This window comes from Podarcis muralis, chromosome 9, assembly GCF_964188315.1.
Source record: "Podarcis muralis chromosome 9, rPodMur119.hap1.1, whole genome shotgun sequence".
In the NCBI taxonomy this organism is placed as follows: Eukaryota; Metazoa; Chordata; class Lepidosauria; order Squamata; family Lacertidae; genus Podarcis; species Podarcis muralis.
The window spans coordinates 25,064,459-25,085,302 of record NC_135663.1 but is presented as its reverse complement, the minus strand read 5'-3'; the positions used below and the strand labels follow the sequence as shown (position 1 = coordinate 25,085,302).

General features: G+C 41.7%; 1 protein-coding gene across 1 annotated transcript in view; it reads left to right on the top strand.

Annotated features, from left to right (window-relative positions):
- Positions 1-20,094, top strand: part of ELOVL6 (ELOVL fatty acid elongase 6) — a 73,556-nt gene extending 53,462 nt beyond the window's left edge. Inside the window, exons 2-4 of the mRNA XM_028742929.2 lie at positions 6,818-6,949; positions 12,987-13,138; positions 15,284-20,094. Of these exons, the coding sequence (XP_028598762.2) occupies positions 6,818-6,949; positions 12,987-13,138; positions 15,284-15,708 (709 nt within the window). The 3' untranslated portion in view covers positions 15,709-20,094. The remainder of the gene's footprint in view (positions 1-6,817; positions 6,950-12,986; positions 13,139-15,283) is intronic.
- The last annotated feature ends 750 nt before the right edge of the window (positions 20,095-20,844 follow it).

The window sequence follows — 20,844 nt, the reverse complement described above, 5'->3', positions numbered from 1 at the left end:
GAGAATGTGAGCCGCTTTGAGACTCCTTCGGGTAGTGATAAAGCGGGATATCAAATCCAAACTCTTCTTCTTCTTCTAAATGTGGTCAGAGAGAGAGAGATGGCTGACCAGTCCTGCTCTTTTGTTACCTGGGCAGGTGAGGTCATGCCCACCTCTAGTCACATGCAGAGGAAGTCTATCCCAGCCTAGGAGAAACAGGAAGTTCCGACTGGCTGGTCCAGACATCCACTCTAGGGATGTTGTACTTGACTGCTCTTGTGTTTCACATCCCACAGTTTCTTTATTAAGAAAGCAGAACAGAGAACACACAGGTTGCTCCTGTCTAGATAAAGCAGTTGCTCAGACTGCTTGTAACTGCTGCCTTCATTTCCTATTCCTCTGTGTCAGGCCCCTCCCTCTGCCTACGGCCAGTCCCAAGAGACCCTCCCTGTTTCTGTCTGGCTCACTGCTCTTTAACATGCAATAGACACCTTGTTCTGGGAGCGGGGGGGGGGGGGGCTTGCAGACTGTCAGCAGAGAAGCTGTCAGGGTGGCTCTGTGGTAGAACTGCCAAGTCTGATTCCCTGTGCTGATTCCCTGTGATGGGGCACCTGCCTGTTTCCTCCTCTTCATCATCCTTCAAGCTCCCAGCCTCCAGTATTTCCCAGCTCTTCCCCTCCTCTGGGGTGTGGCTGGTTTCCCACCACCAGGAGTCAGGATCCAAACCCTCCCCTTCTGTGCTTTCCCTGGGAGGTCTCTTGGTCAAGCGACTTCCACAACTCCTCATCCGGCCAGTCCCTGACACTTGAGTTCCTTGGAGGAAAGGAGGGGACATAAATGTAATAAATCCATACAGTAGTAGGAATTTTCAGCAGCCTTCTGGATAGTGGAGGACTTTGAGGCTCCAAATGTGGACTTTGCTAGCAAGGCCTCTGCCTTCAACACCTCCCCCAGATCTGGAATTCCTGTTTCTTTTATTCCTCTGCTGCCTCTTTTCAATTCTCTTTTATCCTCTTCCCTCCCTCTCTCTCATTGGGTAGGGTCAGGGCTTTTATAGCCAGCTGACTGGACCCCACCCAAGATTCCCCAACCCCCTTTGCCTGTTCAATCTTTCCCTGCCTTCCTGGGAGCCTCCCCCCAATGTTTGTTCTGTTGGACCATAGGTGCCCTCCTTCTGGCTCTGGAGTCCTTTTCTGTAGGTGCCCATCACAGAACCAAAATATACAAGGTCCCATTTTTACCACAGAAAATATGCACAGCTGGATTTTCCCCTGTTGCAGAGAAGACAGGTCTTTGATCCAAGACTACTGGAGCATGGCCAGCTCCAAGCATTTGTCTGATGTTGTCCGGCTCACTATGAGCTAATCAATCTGTGGATGGAGCAGGGAGGTAAATGAGATGGCTTTGCTGTCTGTTACAATCCGTTGCTGTGTTGTCAGTCCACAGTGGAGAAAGGCACAGAAGGGATTTCAAAGGGAAGCCATCACAATGGATGTTATGTGGTTTCTAATATATACAGCTCAGATGGGCTGAGCCTGGAATTCCCTTACTTGAGTTCAATGGAGATTCACATCAACTATTAGATGCTTATATTTGAAGCAACCCACAGTCTTCCAAATATAATGTAAAAATATTTCTATGTATCTGTTATGCGGCTGGGACCATCTGTTCATTCAAACAAAATATACTTGAATAGAAAATATAAACCAATGTTGGTAGTCCACAGAAACACATTATTTAGCATGTGGTAGCCAAATATTTTATTTCAGGGAAGAAAATGGTACATCTCTGGCACATTCCCATAAATGTTGACACATTTCCATACATTTTTGCTTTCCATTCATTTGCTCGTTTAGTTCAGTATCAGCGATGAGCCTGGCTTCTTAAACTTATCAGATTTTGTTATAAAGTGCAATCCCTGGTCTGGATATCGGAAGAAACCAAGATTCAGAGAAGATGGAAATAAATATCTTTGAAGGCCTCATCCTGGCTTCAGGGCGGGAGGAGAAGAGAGGAGAGGAGGAGCACATGGCTCACTCATGCTTGTGCATGTAATGCTAAACAATGGTTTAGCCTGACACTGACCACAGCCAGTGCCTGGTCTAGTGTTTTTGGTACCAGTGCTATATGTTATGACATCCTTCTCCAACCTGGTGGCCTCTAGATAATAGCTGGACTACAACTCCCATCATCCCTTACCATTGACCATATTGGCTGGGGGTGATGGGAGCTGGAATCCAACATCAACTGGTGGGGTTTGGGGGAAGACTGTTTTATGAGATCAGTAGAGTGGTGGGTCCATAAATTTTCTCAGTATTTTACGAAGAATATAAATGAGACATTACTGCTGTATCCCCTCCCTTCCATCTGTTGTTTTGCTTGTGTCACATGTTAGTTTGTAAGAGGGCAGGGATCTGTGATTTTGTACTCCATGAACGCACACTGGTGGCACAGCATAAAGACCTTACCTTTATCTGTACTGTAGTATCACCCTTTTCCCCCCTTCATTTTTCATGCTTTCAGACCCCCTCTTTCATTTTAGACCATTCTTTTTCCTCTTGCTTCTTATTCAGGTTCATGACTCAGAAAAAACAGTCTTTCTGATGGATTGTTTTTTTTACCACAATTCCCTGTTGCTCTTCAACTCTACTTGGGTATTCTGTTTGCACATAATCCTTACACACAAGAAGGGTGAGTAGAGACAAGCGGGGATGTTCCCTGTAGGGAGTGAGAAGTCTCCTCTACTCATAGAAGTTCCCTGCATGATTTAATACCCTGCATAACTGGGGTTCTAAATCGTACAATGCAGGAATATGTAGTTGTCTCATACAGGGCTCAAACCATGCTCTAACCAGCTGAGCTATCCAGGCATGTGGGAGCATCTGCAAGCTCCCACTGCCCACTGAGGATGATGCCAGGGTAGAGTTTTGCATGCTTCTCCCAGCCTGCTCAACTCACGCACAGGGTTTACACCCGAACCAAGTGGAATTTCAGGCTCTGCTACCCCATGTATTATTCTCCTATTGGTTGCTGTTTTTTCCTCCTCACCTCACCTGTGAATGACAGTATGGATGACTGGATTACCAGCCACTAGACACCCACACTTTGATGTGGTCTTCTGTATTCACCATAACTCTTTGTGTTTCTTTTGCTCCTTTGAATGCCATCACTCCTTTGTTCCATAATGTCATTCCCCCCCCAGATTTTAGGCCTCAATGGGCCATTTGTAGGGTCTGCTGTTTAAATATCTTGCCAGGGAAGCAAAACATTCATTTTACTGATCCCCAGCAATAACGCCTTCTGTAGATAATGTAGACAGGCAGATAATGTAGAATGTATGACCTTTAAAAGTCAGAAATAAGGAGCTAATTAAAAAGTTGTGAAGTGACCTAAGATATAATTATAGATGCTGACCTACTTAATACAGCTTGAACACAAAGTAATAGGGGTAATTTGGGTGCCATTTTCTGTTAAATAACTACATTGTGCCTATAAAAAAATCAAAGAACTGGGAGAGGTCAGGTTTCTCCAGTCTATTATCTTGCACTGATGTAAGTTCTCTTGTAAGAGGGTAGAAATGGTTTTGTAATTTTATTCTGCTCGATATACATTCACAACAGAGGTAAAGAGCCAAAGAGCTGTTTAGCTACATGAGAGGATTTGAGTCTGTCCTGTAGTTTTAGATTTTAAATATGAGCTGTCTACTCTACCCATGGGCCCAGAGGATCCCATTGATTAGCTATAAACAAATCTGACTGCTTTTAATTGGCTTCCCTGGGGAAATGTAAGCATCGGCTAAACTTCAGTGCTGTGGCACCCACCAATAGCATACCATCTTGCAAAGGCAGACACAAGAGATACCTCGTGGGGCTAAGAGAAAACGGACCAGCAGAGAGCCAACTGTGTGGGAAGCAATCCTTCCCTGGGTGCAGTCAAAAGAGAAAAGCAGCAGCCTGAAATGTAAGATTCCATCCCATCTTGTCACTTCACACCAACCCCCAGTTCTTTGCTTTGAGTTTGAAGTACAAATTAGCCCTTGGCCATGGCCTTACCATATGTCTGAAGCACACTTATAGCACTTAGATAGCCCCAGCTTCCCCCAAGGAATTCTGGGAACTGTAGTTTGTCAAGGGTGCCAAAAGTTGTTAGGAGAACCCTATTCCTCTACAGCTCCTAGAGTGGCTTTTTTTATGGTGACACTACAGTATTCATTAAGAAATTTGGAATTGGTTTGTGGCAAAGATTCCAACAAGGTGATTTTATTTATTTATTCAGTGGTTCGACCGGAATGGTGAGGGAGAATGAACTGCAGGTTAAGAGGAAAGTAGGATCCGGAACAAGCTTCCCCAACTCTGCACCCCGTCCCCCAACCCCAGCTCCTAGAGTGGCTTAACAATCAATCCCTCTTCCCAGGGCACTCTGGGAAATGTAGCTCTGTGAGGGACTAATTAGGACTATGCTGGACAAGATGGTGTTTTCTCTCAGCTGTGGAGGGGGAAATATGGGGGGACTCGTGCCTCCTACATCCCACTGGTGGAAAAGCAGCTGGGGAAGGATGGTAGCTCAGTGATTTGAACACAGGCAGCTGTGTTATACTGAGCCAGACTGTTGGCCCATCTTAATCAGTATTATCCATACTAGAGGAGGAGAATCTCAGGGCCAATGGCCAATGTGGCCCTTCAATCCTCTCTATCTGGCCCTTGAGGCTTTCTCCAGGCCTCCTTCCCTCTTTAGGCACATCTGCTGCTCTGCTTCATGCCCTCCTTGAGAGTTTTTGCCTGGCTGGAATGTGTCCTTGCTTGCCTGGAGGGAGGATAGAGAGGGGTGTTTGTGCAGAAACCAGTCTGCTATAGAAAGGTAAAATCAACATCCATTGCTTCACCTACTTTTGCTCTGGTCCTGCCCATCACTGGTATGTGGTCCCAGGAAGATTGACCCTTGGGCTGAAAAGGGTTATTTATCCCTAGCCTACACTGGCTAGCAGTAGCTTTCCAGGGTTTCAGGCAGAAGTTACCCCTCTTCCTCCAGCCCTATTACAGTGGTACCTCTAGATGTGAACAGGATCCGTTCCGGAGCCCTGTTTGCATCCTGAAGCGACCGTAACACGCGACTGCGCATCTGCGCGTGCGCGGGTTGCGTTTCGCCGCTTCCACGCATGTGTGTGACATCATTTTGTGCATCTGCGCATGCGTGAGCGGCGAAACCCAGAAGTAATGCGTTCCATTACTTCTGGGTCACTGCAGAGTGCAACCCAAAAACGCTCAACCTGAAGCGTATTCATCCCGAGGTATGACTGTATTATTATTATTATTATTATTATTATTATTAATTGAATTTATATACCTCTCTATACCTGGAGGTCTCAGAGCAGTTCACAAAAGACTGTCTAGCTGTGTTCAGGTTACAAACCTGTTTTCCTGGAGGCTAAAAGCTGAGCTTGGCTTTTCTTCCTGAATCTGCATGATATATGCTGCTTTAGAAACATGTGACAGGAACTTTTGAGATGTCACTCTGCTGGCTGCAGTGCCCTGAGGGAAGGCAGGAGTGAAGAAGAGCAGGGCAGGGAGCTAATAGCCGCCAGCTCCTGAAGCTTGGGAGAGAATATATTTTGTTTATTCTAATGTATTTTAAATTGTAAACCGCCTTGGGCTGACTTGGCAGGAGGGTGGCATATAAATGCAATATATAAATAAACTTAAATCCATTAAATTTCAGGTTGTGGGTTGGCCTTTGTGTTAGTGAATTGCTCTCACTAGATTTTGGTTCAGGCTGTGTATGATGACTGCAAGTCTTTGATGGAAAATAACTCAGCAGAGCAGATTTGGACAACATATGGCCTGTTGATTACATGCAGCTCCTGAGGCACACTTGTACAGCCTGTGTGATCTGGATCATTTTTTTTATTAAAAAAAGAAAAGAGAAACCCTTCTGCAACTAAAATAGGCAGATTTATCTGCATGTGATTTATCAAGTCATGATGTATTTCTATTGTGCATGAGAAACATTGGTCAGGTTCAGATGTAGAGATCTCTGTTGTATCTTTTTGTACCCTCATTCAACAGATTGTGATGTGAAGCAGCATATAAATTGTTGAAATAAATACATAACTAACTCAGACCAAGAAACTATGGGGTTTGTTTGTTTTTCAAACTGAGAACATTGTGAATGCTTCTTAAGTCTAGACAGGAAATCTGTGGTTAATGCTCTGGCGGCAAACTGGTCAGAGTTTATCAGCATGACCCAGGAATATACCTGCTTTCAGGGACAAAAGAATGTATTGTGTGAAACATCTCTACTAACTTGTTCCAAACCAAATGTGTTTCCCCAACCAACAGGGCAATCATTAGTAAGTCCCATTGAGTTTAATAGGTCTTACAGATATAGGGATCTGGGGTTGCAACCTTGATGATCTGTAAATGTGAAGGAGTGTCTCCACCCCCATCGTTCTACCCGGACACTGAGATCCAGCGCCGAGGGCCTTCTGGCAGTTCCCTAACTGTGAGAAGCCAAGTTACAGGGAACCAGGCAGAGGGCCTTCTCGGTAGTGGCACCTGCCCTGTGGAACGCCCTCCCAGCAGATGTCAAAGAGAACAACAACTACCAGACTTTTAGAAGACATCTGAAGGCAGCCCTGTTCAGGGAAGCTTTTAATGTTTGATGCATTACTGTATTTTAATATTTTGTTGGAAGCCACCCAGAGTAGCTGGGGAAGCCCAGCCAGATGGGCAGGGTATAAATAAATTATTATTTGATGATGATGATGATGATGATGATGATGCAGCTAAAAAGCTCACTGAATATCTTTTGGTGATTGTGGGTTTTGTGTTTTTTCCCCCAGGAAAAAATCTTTCCTGTTTTCAGCTCTTTATGCTGCCTTTATATTTGGTGGTCGACATCTAATGAACAAACGAGCAAAATTTGAACTGCGGAAACCACTAGTGCTCTGGTCTCTGTGCCTGGCAGTCTTCAGGTAAGTTGAGGAATATGACAAGAATGCCCCTTAATCAATATCCTGTAATGCAGCCTTCCCCAAACTGATATCCTCCATATGTTTTAGCCAACCACTCCCCTCAGTCCTGGACACCATGGCCAATGGTCAGTGATGGTGAGACATGCAGTTTAACTACATTATTATTATTTATTAAATTTATATACAGTCATACCTCAGGTTGAAGTAGCTTCGGGATGAATATATTTATAATGAAATCTTCCAAATGTTCGTAGAGCTTAGTACTCCACCTAAAGTTTGGGTACTTAAACATAGCGCTAGCCCTTGGTTTGATGATGAATGTTTCCAGCTAAAAAGAAAACTGCGCCAAATATTTAAAAATAACCGCACTAAACTAGAGCCCTCTTATCTTGATGAAAAAAGAAAATATCATTACATTCTGGCCGAAAAGAAACAGAAATATGCAACCCAAAAATGGCTACAATTATTCAACTCAATTCAGAGTAAAAACAACAAAGCGTTCTGGAACCTAGTGTACGGAGGATTGAAAGCCGAAAATCAATTAACTCTACCACCAATTGCAGAATCCAAATGGTCCCAATACTTTACATCTGTATTTAACAATCTACACAGTGAACCTAAAGGAAATGAGACCACTAAAAATAAAATCAATAAACTCCAGGAGTGGCCAAGGGTAGAAGAAGAGGAAATTAGAGAGATAGTTAAAAATTTCAAATCGGGGAAATCTCCCGGGCCAGACGGTCTACCAATAGAATTATTCAAGACCTATATAGATTGGTGGGCAGAACCCTTAGCTCAATTGTTTACTCTCATAGATAAATATGGGATCATACCTGAGATATGGTTAAGATCAATAATTATCCCAATCTTTAAAAATGGCGACCCAAAAGAACCAAGGAATTATAGACCGATAAGCCTATTATCAGTGATAGGGAAAATCTACGCTAAGCACCTTTTATCTAAACTCCTTACCTGGATGAAAAATCTAAATTTACCAGGGAAAGAACAAATAGGTTTCTCCAAAGGTTGCTCTACATTAGACCACTGCCTTATACTTATGCATTTGGTTGAAAAATACAGATCCCAAAGGCAATCTAAGATATATGCTGCTTTTGTAGATTTTCGTGGTGCATTCGACTCAATTGACCGCCCAAAGCTGTGGAGGAAACTCGCAGAATTAAAAATTGATCAGCGCTTATTGATTCTAATACAAAATCTATACTCTTCCAATACCTGTCAAGTCAAACTTAACACCAAAGGTCACCTTTCATCAGACATTTCAAACTCGAAAGGGGTAAAACAAGGGTGTATTCTTGCCCCCTTTCTATTTAATTTATTTTTATCAGACTTGCCAGATCACCTTCAAAAAATAGAATCACATGCCCCTAAACTTAATCAGAAACCAGTTCCTCTCTTATTATACGCAGACGATGCTGTCCTACTATCATTAACGAGCTTGGGTCTGAAACGTCTTATATCTTCTCTGATCCTTTACTGTGAATGTAACAAACTCTCTATAAATTATGAGAAGACAAAAATTTTGGTCTTCTCGAATGGTTGGAAATTCGAGAAATGGAAAATAAGAGGGCAAGAAATCCAACAAGTGAAAATCTATAGGTATCTGGGAATCTTATTCCAGAGCAATTTAGGGTGGGCAAATCATCGCACAAATGCCATAAAACAGGCAAAGTGCACCTCATCAGCAGTTGCCCGTTTTTATTATCAGAAAGGTAATCAATTTATTCCTGCGGCCAATCAGATATTTCAAACAAAAGTGCAATCCCAGATATTCTATGGAATCCCGCTATGGGTCCAAGCATATAACAGTGATCTAAAAAAGATTCACTCTAGCTTTCTGAGACGTACTCTTGGACTCCCAGCTGTGATCAAATATGAAACAATGTGTGCAGAAATAGGCATACACACAATGGAATATTGGGCCTGGTCCACCTCAATAAAGTACTGGTTACGCTGCCATTTTCGCTGCCCTCCATCAAGTCTGCTCGCTGATTTGCTCAAAGACTCCTATAAATCAAGATGGTATCAGTACCTCGAAAAAAAGATTGAATCTTTAGGCATCGAGCTGGAGCCCTTGTACAATTCTAACGAGCAATACATTTTCCATAATATCCTAACTAGACTAAAGGATGTCGAGAGACAAAATATTATGGCAGCTGTAAACAAAATTTGCTCCCCCATATTCTATGATTCAAATATCTTAGATAGCAGAGCCAATTACGTCACTAAATTAATAATTCCAGCCCAACGTAGGGCTTTTATGCTGGCCCGTTTGAATGTTTTTCCCTCAGCATTTGTCAGGGGAAGATATCAAAACATTCCTAGAAACAAGAGATTCTGCAGATGTTCTATGAATGTCCCGGACACGGTAGAGCATATTCTCTTTCATTGCCCATTGTACAGTACGCTCCGTCAACGCGTGCTGTCCCCTCTTTTGGGTGGTCTGGAACCCCAGCAAGGTGAATGTGTGGGATTCTGCCTATCCGACGTTGACCAAAGGGTAACGGCGGGGGTAGCCGAGTTTTTGGTAGCAGTTCTCCAAGGAGCAGGTTAACAAGGAAAACCACTGATTCTATATGTATATATATATATATGTATGTAGCCAACTGCTGCCTTTCTATATATATTTCAAGGCTTTTATATGTTATTTTCTCTTTTATCGTTTTATTTGTATAATGCCTAATAAAGGTTTGATAAGTAAGTAAGAATATTTTTGGGTTGCGCTCCGTGGCGACCTGGAAAAAACAGAGCACGTTACTTCCAGGTTTTGCCGCTTGCGAATACACAGATGCTCAAAATGATGTCACGTGCATGCACGGAAGCGGCAAAACACGACACGTGCAGATGCACAGTTACGTGTTACGTTCGCTTCAGGATGCGAACAGGGCTCCGGAACAGATCCCGTTCGCATCCAGAGGTACCACAGTAGCACCCTATACCCACAGGTCTCAAGGCGGTTCACAGGATAAAAGGTACCAGGTTGAGACCAGAGCAGTCTTTGGTCATATGGCACCTTAAGCAAGGATAAAATCCCCCCCATCATTTTCCCTTTCTTTCATGCCTTCCTGTGACTTGGACCCACTTGACATGAGTTCAGTCGTGATGCACCCGCCACTTGACCTCTGCTCAGTCAGTCCTTAGTAGCAGGCAACACAAACCAGCTACTATGATAGCTCTAGAAGCTGTCAGTTCTTAGAAAAGCTAATTCTGTAACCTAGCAGCCTCTGTGGTTGGGAATTTTCACATCAAAAGTACAGACAGGAGGGGGGAGGTCCAGGCAGTGAGCTCACTCCCTCTCGCCTTCCTTTCTGCGCCCCCTCAGTTCAGCGGCCTGAGTGAAGGAGCCACCTTAACAGCCCTAAATCTGGCCTTGGTGGGGGAAGGCTGCTTTAATTACTGCCGGTTTCTTAACCGCTTTCTCCAGCACACGACAAGCATTGCGACAGGAAGGAAGTCAACAACCACAAGGCTAGGCAAAGTGTATGAGCGAGAAAATTGCATTGTGCTACTGCCAGCTGCCCTAACATTGCAAACTTCGGCATTCAGTTGGTACCTGCACCAGGAACAGGCGTTGAAAAGGCTGGATGGAAATAAATGAAAGGCATGCAAACATGTTTCCCACATGGTGAAAGCACCCCCATGTGGCAAGAGTCTAGATTTCACATCCTGAAAAAGCGTGCTCTCTGGATGGAACCTAATGGCTGTTGCAATAAAGTATGGTTTAAAAGAACAGTGTAACTTTCAGTCAGGCCTGACATCAGCATGCAGCCATTTTTGTTACCATTGCTGATGCCTGATCTAGCCCCCCACCTTTAATATAAGCTAAAGCATTCCTCTATAGCCAGGCTGTTGGCCTTTAACTATCTGTGGCCTTTTAGAAGTGGGTGGGATGTTTTTCATGTATTTCTCTTTCCTCTTGGTTTTAACATATCTATGTGGGATTTGTTTGGTTGTAAGTTGCTTTGGGTTGCCTTGTGCAAGATAAAGCAACTGACAAATTTTAATAATAATAATCTGGGAACTGCCATTTTAATTTCCAACAGTGCCCTGGTGTGCCAGTTAGCTGTAGGCTAAATTCAGGGTGATGGCACTGGTATGCAAAACCCTACATATCTTGGGACCAGGATACCAAAAAAATCATATATAACATATATACCCAATGGATTGCTATGGTGTGCAGGGCAGCACCTCCTGCAGATACTGTTCCATGTGTTTGGTATAAGAATCAGAGATTTAATGTGGTGGCACTTTGAAATTCCCTCCCTTTATTTATTTAGCCACAATTTGAAATACAAATTTAAAAAAAAAAAAACAGTTTAAAACAGCTTAGAACCACCGATTGAAGACCTTTTCTTTTCACCGATTTATTATAATTGTATTAGAACTCAGCTTTTCCTTCCAGCCATCTGAAACTTTCCATGCCATTTATAATCTGCTTAAACTATTTTATAGTTTAGCCTTATTGAGTTCATTTATTTGCCTCATGGCTTTCTTACTTTTTTCATTGTTTGCTCAGGATAATTTTCAACAGGCACATAGATACATACTTTTCAGGGCTAAGTATTCTAGTTGCTATAACAACTGGATACCTTTGATCTTGTAAGAACCTTAAAGAGTATCCTCTAGAAACAGGTATTCTGCCTTTTCGGATTACTGTTCAAATCTCCAGATTACTGCAGTATTCTCAGATTCTGTTTGGAGCCTAGCCCTCTCCCGCCGACCCCAGTAACTTCACAAGGCTACATCCCTGAAGTATTCATTAAGGATTATTTCAGTGTTATACCATGCTTATGAATCCCTCCTGTGCCATCCTAAAGATTATTAAGTGGCTTCCTTAATTCCAATGAGATCTCTTGCCAAACAGAGTTTTAGCTAAAAAGTGAGTATTGCCTTTGCATATAAAATCCAGAAGCTGTCCAATCTTGTTAACTGTGATTGTGGCGGAACTAAGATATTTCCTTAATAAAAAAAATTATTGGTTATGCCTCAGTCTCCGCAAGGCCTTCAGCAGACTTTGGCATAATTATAGAAGCTTTGATATATTTATTTGTAAATGCTGAATTTACCCACAAATGTATTTGAGCGGATGAGTAATTTCAAAATAAAGGAATCTTACAAAAGCAAGGACACTCTGTCTTCTGTAGCAATGAAATTCAGTATTGATTAATTCTAGGGGGTTACTTGGAAACTAGATGTGAAATGCTATGGAGAGGATATGGTGCTGCATACTTATTTCAAGAGTTCTGTTGCTCTAAGGCAGGGATAGGGAGCCTATGGACAACCAGATGTTGTTAGACTCCAACTTCCATCATATTGGACCACTGGCCATTGTTGACTGGCATTGATGGGAGTTAAGAGTCCAGCAACAACTGGAAGGCCCCTGCGCTAAACTGTATTGACTCGCCAATCATCCTCCCAACTAGCAGCAGTGTCTCTCACACAGGAGACATGGAGGAAGGGTCCGCTGTCTGTAAAGGGGTAGCCTTGAACTCCCACATAGATTCATAGAAGGGTATCACAAGGGTCATCTAGTCCAACCGACTGCAATGCAGGAATATTTCACCCAGGACCCTGAGATTAAGAGTCCCATACTCTACCAGCTGAGCTATCTGTATGATAAGCTCTATGTTGGAGAATAACCACTGTCCATGCTGGCTGGGACTGATGGAAGTTGGAGTCCAACAAAATCAAAGGAACGTGTTTCCAATAAATGTGTTTAATAGCAGCATCCTTAACTAATTTCTTCTGTGGGAACATTTTATTCGAGTATTCAGAAAGGGTGCAGGCTTCCAATGAGCATCTGGTTGGCTGCTATAAGAACAAGTTGCTGGAGTAGATGAGCCTTTGACCGGATCCAGCAGGACTCATCTCATGTTCTTAAATGGAGGTCAGGATAGGCACAATGAAGGTACTTCCTGCTTCTTGCACTCAATAACTATATCTGGGCTCTCTAAGCATTTTGTCTTCTGCTTTCTGATGATAACCGACTGCTCTTTGTTTTCTCTTTATGGTCATGAAGTATATTTGGTGCTGTTCGAACGGGTGCTTATATGGTGTACATTTTGATGACCAAAGGACTGAAGCAGTCAGTTTGTGACCAGAGTTTTTACAATGGACCTGTCAGCAAATTCTGGGCTTATGCATTTGTGCTAAGCAAAGCACCAGAACTAGGTGAGTGCCTTCTCTCCTTTCTCACTTCATGGGGTACATTTGGAGCAAAAGGACAAAGGTGTGACAGGATTGCTCCATAGCAGTTCTCTTGTTTTATGGTATATTTGTAATGATGTGCTTGAAAAAGGTGTTTGTTTGATTGCTTCATAATAGTGCTTGAAAAATGCCTTTAAAACGTTGCATTCAGTCAATATAGTAATCACCATACAACCACTTGTATTTGTGGTCTCAAATGAGTTTTCCTCAGTGGAAAAAAATTGTAATATACCGTAGTTAAGTCATTGTGGGTCACATTTGTGAAAAAAATAACAAATACAGATAAGAATAATATGAAGATGAAGAATATGTCAACAACAAACAAAAAGACTCAAAATTCCAGATGGAATAGTTGTCCTTAACTCATACTGTTTGGATTATTAAGGCTCATGGGTTCTATATTTGCTGCTGTTCCTCAACTATCTTCCAAGAGCAAGAAAGTAGCATTTTAGCAACCACACAAAGTAACTATTCACCAACCCAGTGAATGGCCAATGCAGCCAAAAAACCTTAACCCATTGGTGGAGCAGAGTCTACCTAACATAGATACGGTCATATATTGTTCATTCTGCAGTACTTCTACACCTATAAAAATATTGTATATAACCAACACAATCTCCTCAAGGGCCAAACTTCTCAAGGGCCAACAGAACAGGAAAAAACAATAATATATATATGACTGCCTGCTCATATGCCTGCCAACAGGATGGTCTAACAAATTCCTCACCTAGAAATAATGGCCAGACCTAGTCTCCCTTCATCCCTTAGTTTATGAAGATGTGTCTAAGCAGTTTCCTCACCAGCAGTTTTAAAAAGCTTGTAAGTAGCAAACCCATTTGCACATCTATGTTTGCTTATCCTGAAGCTTCTTAGGCAGATTCTAACTGAAAATAGGAAGCAGTGATTTGGCAGACGTTCCACAGCTTGTTTCTCAGGGAACCTCACAGGGCTTCCGACCCAACAAAACAATGATGACTATTAAGAATATGCTGTTTCAGTGCATTGCTGATTTTCAGCATCAGCCAGGAGGAGATATCCTTCATATTAACTTTATTGTGTATCCTACCTTACTCTCCTCTTGGGGCCCAAGGGAACCTGTGTTCCCCAAGTGCACTGACCAAAGCCAGACCTGCTTCACATCATTTAGAATGGTACCCTTCAGACTGCTGTTGAGAATGTCCAGTGCTTTTTTCTAAAAAACAACAACGTTTAGGGGTACTCTCATTTTCCTACTCATATTGAAATACTGCTTCACAATGAGGCCAAACTATTCATAAAATGTTTAGGGGTATGCGTACCCCTGTGTCCCCCTAGGAAAAAAAGCACTGGGAATGTGTGAAAACCTATTGTGAGTTACCTATATTAGTCCTGCAGTTGCTTATGGAAATGGGGCAGTGTTAGAAACTCGTGTATATATATAAGCTAGGCACCAAATGTTTCCTTAAACCAGCATTACAGTTGCCAAAATGGAATGTCTAGTTGCCATTTGGGGGGCAGACCACTCAAAAGTTGTATTTTTTCAATACGATTTTTTGGTTCCTGAAATTCATTCTGATTGTGCAGATAAAATATAACGGATATAATTCCACAGGCTGTGCTATTAGTGTGTGAAAACAGTCAAGATCCAAGGATCCCCAGGCATGCGCCTCCAGATAGTGGAGACATCAGGCACCATACTGGTGCCCAGGCATTTTCACTTGGTCACAAAATGACATGGCGAAATATGAAAACTGATTTACTAATCAGCTTTACTGCTGATTTAGGTTACCATCCTAAGCCCACTTCATTGGAAGTTGGCACCACCAGTTCACCCCCTTCCTCTTTTCAAGTAAACATGTATGAGGTTGGGTTACAGGTAATGAATAAACTGAGTTTGAACCCTGGGAAGATTGAAGTTTTGCGGTTTCCATGTCTGGAAGATAAGTAAGTTGCCTGTTTTGGATGGGCAGGTAAATGTCTAAATGGGCAGGTACATAGTTTGGGGGTAGTCCTGGTTGCATCTTTGTTATTAGAGGGCCAGGTGACCTCCGTGGCTAGGAGTGCCACCTAATTCACAAGTACGTTTCAGGGTTCTAACATTTTTCTTATGTTTTTCCTCCCCCCCCCCAGGAGATACAATATTTATTGTTCTTAGGAAACAGAAGCTTATCTTCCTCCATTGGTACCACCATATTACTGTACTGCTTTACTCTTGGTACTCATACAAGGACATGGTAGCTGGTGGTGGCTGGTTTATGACCATGAACTATGGAGTGCATGCACTCATGTACACTTACTACGCCTTGCGGGCTGCTGGCTTCAGAGTGTCCCGGAAGTTTGCCATGTTTATCACACTATCGCAGATCACACAGATGTTTGTGGGCTGCATCATCAACTACCTGGTCTTCGCCTGGATGCAACAAGGCCAGTGTCACTCACACATTTCCAACGTCGTCTGGTGTTCTCTTATGTACCTCAGCTACTTTGTGCTCTTCTGCCATTTCTTCTTTGACGCATATGTTAGCAACACCAGAAAAACAAGGAAGGCCGAGTAAAGCTAGAAAGGAGAGAGAGAAGGAAGCAGCTGCCCAGGTCATCCACAAAATGGCAAACACAAAGAGGGGGAGAGAGAAAGAGAGGAGGGGGGGACAGAAATGGCACAAGAAGGAAACATTTATATATGGTGCAACTAAAACTCAGCAGCTGAGGGACAGCTAAGTTTGTTCAAAACCAGTAAGTTTATGATCCTGTCATGGTGAGGACTCACTGAATGATCTTGCATCTCCAAAGGCTGCTGTAAGACATCTTCCTTCTTAGACATCTTACTGCTCTTAAAAAAAACCAACCACACTTTTTTTTAAGAAGGGGGGGGGAGCAAAAGAAGATAATGATTTTGCAAAATAAAATGTTAAAATAAATGGTTTCCCTGAGCATAGATGACTTTTATTTTTAAAAAGCAAACTAATTATTTATATATACTTTCTAACTTGTTGTTTTTAAAATACAAAACTTGAACAAGATTTGAGCAGAGGAAACACACAATCTGTGTCATGTGAACATAGGACTTTGACCTGTCAGAGCTGCATCTAGCCCCATAGAGTCACCTCTGACTGGCAGCTGCCTTGCAAGGTCTCGGGCAGATGTTCTGCAACCTGACAGCCATTAAAAAATAAAAATAAAAACTCAAAGAGTCCCAGGATCAAACCTGCCATTTTCTGCATGCAAAGTACCTTCTCTCCCACTGAGCTCTGACCCCCAACATCACCAGATTTTTGCAAAGTTAAAAGTTTTCTCCTTGAAAGAGTTGAACCCTAAAAGCTTCAATGTGAAAATGAAAGGTTAATCTTGAGTGCCTGCTATAGACAGCCATTTAAGCTCAATTGAAGTAATAAATGGAGAGGAATTGGTTGGGTTTCTGTTTTGTTTTTAGTACTGTGTATTATGCTGTGAGAAGACCTGGTATGAGATATTGATTTGAGAATTAAATACTGTTGAGATGCAGTACCACAGAGAATGTGTTCCAGTGCATTGTCTGGTCAAAAGCAATGCGTATAAAAGAGCAGTTTAATATACAGTCAGTTATAATTAAATATGCTTGGGGCTAGTAATAAAGGAGAGCAGGGGAAAGGAATCCAGGAGCTAAGAAAAGGCAGAGTAGGCCAGTCCTCAACGTGCCCTACAAAATACTGGTGAGAAGCATTTGAGGGTCATAGTACAGTATATAATTTATTTTTCTGAAGTCCAGTTCTCGCAAAGGATGGCTCTGAGTGTGATTGCTGTGGGTGCATTTTGTTGGGAATATATCACCAACATCACTTGCCCAAAGTCAATTCCAGGGACTCCTCAAGCACAGGTTAAAGAGTAAGAACCATAACAAGGGAAAGAAGGAGTCTTGAGGTTGCCCAACCAGAGCCAGCACTTGGGCAACAGACTGCCATTCTCACTAGAGTGAGAAGTATTATATTTCTCTTTAAATTTCAGTCATTATTTCCAAACTGGCATCTATCTTTATAAAAAGAACATGCAGATTTTATGCTAACTGTGCCCTCTTGTTTGTCTTTTTTTGGGGGGGCGGTGATTTCTTCTTTTTCGGTGCTGTACAAACGGCCACCCTACAGACAGATCCATTTCATGCAGTCTCTTTCGAGAAGCTGAATAGATTCTGATGTGACGCTTCCCTCTGCGCACAGGGCCCATGAGGCGAGGTGAGGCAGTTGCCTGAAGGCAGCAAGCTCTGGAAAGCTGGGAAGGGCAGCTGATCCTGCCTCCATGAACCTAACATTGCCTATCCCTCCGCCAACCCAGGACCCTTAACAAATTCCAATTCCTGGGGGTGCCATTTTCTGATTCACCTCAGGCAGCAGAGTATATTGAGCTGGCCCTGTGTGCACACATCCACCACAGGAATTGTTCCAAAAGCCATCTTGCGAATACAAAACATTATGGTAGGACTGGTCTTTGGAACAGGAAATGGTACTTTAAAATATCCTGATCGTGGCAGCTTCCATTTTGATTCTAATGCTGCCCATGATGGTTCCCACCACATGATCTGCAAAGTCATTTTCATGAAAGAGAAATTGTGATTTTTTAAAAATTATTTTTTGAGGAGACGCATGCAAAGCGTCCGGTTCTGTTCCTAGCAAATAAATCCAAAATCCCAAGAACCATGAGCAAGCAATGAGACATCATGGGCAGACGAGAACAGCAGGTGCTATAAACACAGAACAGCCCTGAAGTTACAGCAGTCAGTAAATGCAATTGGAGTGACAGGTGCAAAGACAAATGGAAAAAACTAAATATCTTTAGAGAGGGTGTTGTTAGTGTGGGATGGAAACTTCAGGGGGAAAAACAACCCTGTGGTATGGTACATATTTTATATTTTTATGAACTTTGAAGAATAGATATCTGCAACCTTAATAGTGTTCTACAGGATTATATGTGACTTTAGGTAACACTGTGCTTCTGCATTTGCCTCACAAGCAATGCAAAGATGTTTAAAGTGCCCTCATCTGGTCACTTGGAGATACTACAGTAAAAGGCATAAGCTTGGCGTCATCACACTGCAAGTTTTAAATGGGAAGGGATTGAAAGCCTAAATGCAGTAATTGTGCTGCAACAAATTAACTCTAATGTCCAGAAAGAACTATTCTTATTTTTTTTAAAAAAAATGAAATCTGTAGAAAAATATACTGTAGCATCTTTGGTCGCTTAAAAAAGACATCTGGTTCTTTAGTCAGCTGCAGGTAAAAGGACAACCTCAGAGAATTAGCTGAAAAGAGCCATATTTTCTACAAGGAAAAGTAGATTGTATTATCTGTAAGATTTCAGTCCTTACAAAGCCAAATAAAATGTGTAAACGTTCCTAGTACTTCAAAGAAACAAGTGTGTAAACTTGATGTTATAACTGTGTTAACATAGTATTCTCAATCGTATCAGTTTGGTAGTTTTAACTAAACAATTAGAAGAACTAGCGGAACCAATTAAGAACTGCTGTTCTACATAGAAAAATCATACATGCCTATAACTACAACCATAACACATATGTGAGCTGTCCAAAAATAAAAAATAAAAACCTGGGTGGGGGCAAAATCTCCACCCTCCCCAGCTAATGCAAAATATTCTCAACTTCCCTGCTTTGAGACTGTACAATACCAAGTAATATTTTCCCTTCTTTTTGCTTCAACTGTGCTGTCCACCATTCATGACAAAAAGCTGGTGTAATATTCTGTTAGACATAACAAGGGCTTTTAGTGTTTCACCTTGTGTAGAAAAACTGCTGCATTCTATATTATATGAACAGTGTTTTAAGAAAAGGAAATTGGAAAGCTCTCTGGAGTTTAATCATAACTGTGAAAAATGGTGGGGGAAGTTTCTGTCTGTGTCATTTAAGTTATTAATGTTCTGACATTGTTATATGGTACAAACCCCCCTCCCAAAGCAAATTGTTATGTTCAGTGAAACATATGACATGATCTTAAATTATAGACTCCTGTATAAATGGAAATATCAATTAAAATGTATAAAAAATTAATAATGTTATTTTACAGTTTTGGAAGTAGATTCTATTCCACAATGAGCCTTTTCTGCCTAAGTATTTCTCCCCAGTTTCTAATATTTGAAGTAAACCAAAACCAGTTATTGTAGAATAACAAAATTATTGGGCAGCAGTAGTGAGTAACTTTCAATGGTGCCATTCATTTTTGTGACTCTTGTTCCTTCTGTTGTGCTGACTGATCTGGTGAATCAACACTTCCACAGATCTTATCTTGAAATAAATGAAAAGGTATTTCATAAGGGAAGCCAATACTGCATTATAGTTTCTTTTCTCTATAAACCAAAGGAACAAACAACAGTAATCACAGCATACATAAGAAACTAAAATCCTGGACATGTTCACCTTGGAGTAAGTCCTATTGAAATGAATGGGGCTTACTTCTGAGTGGGCAGATATAGGATTGCTCTGCAAATTTCAAAATGTGTTTTTCTTCCACGTACACTCTTGCATTAACGGCAATGACACTTTAGACTCTAAAAGTTTAGAGGTGAAGAAAGGTATTCTTAATATCACTTGTGAAAAATGCTTCAATTCTTCTACCATGATTAAACAGTGATTACTATTCTTGTTGTTGCTATTGCATTTAGTTATTCATACTTTTTGTGTTTGAAAACCCAAATAAACATCACAAGAAACAAGCAAGCTATTGACAAAAAAAGGTATAGGATGTTTACAGAGGTAATAATTCTAAGAAATGTGTTCTCACTTACTTGGATGTAAGTGCCATTGAATTTAACGGTGCTTGCTTCTGAGTAGATGTGTATATTGTACTGTTATGTCCCATTAGGACTGCACTGTTATATCCCATTATTTGAAATGTGAAAATGTAAAACATAAGCTAACTTTCCCATTGAAACCAATGGTTCTTTAAAATGCTTAATTTTAACTTGATTGTGCCCATTTTCTTATCCTGATATGTGTAGTATTTTGAGACAAATGGACATTTTACACCTCCTTTAGTTTTCTTCTCAAAATCTATGAAAACAATTATTAATAGCTCCATCCTGTCCACCACTTTTGGGTCCGTATCACATTGAATTCAGAAGGATTACTCGTTTCATGAGTTTGAATTATGAGACTCAAAGTAATTCAGAAAAACCCTTCAGAAACCGATGGTACCTCAATCATAAGCGGAAAGGGTCTTTGCTATCCAACTATGAAATGCTCAGAGAAGACCCACTGGAAAAAGGGACTTCTCCATTGATTTTAATGGGTATACTCTAGAACAGGGGTCAGCAACCTTTTTCAGCCGTGGGCTAGTCTACCATCCCTCAGATCATGTGGTGGGCCAGACTATATTTTTTTTGGGGGGGGGATGAACGAATTCCTATGCCCCACAAATAACCCAGAGATGCATTTTAAATAAAAGGACACATTCTACTCATGTAAAAACACACAGATTCCTGGACCATTCACGGGCCAGATTGAGAAGGCAATTGGGCCGCATCCAGCCCATGGGCCTTAGGTTGCCTACCCCTGCTCTAGGATATAGTTGTTTATTGCCCATAGATTCTTTAGCCAGCTTCTAATGTGTAGTGCCTATTGTTTTAACTGTTCTGGGACTGCACAACATTATGGATAGGAGAGCTTTCCCACATGTGTTCATCTCTTGATTCAGATATGCAATGTAAAAGTG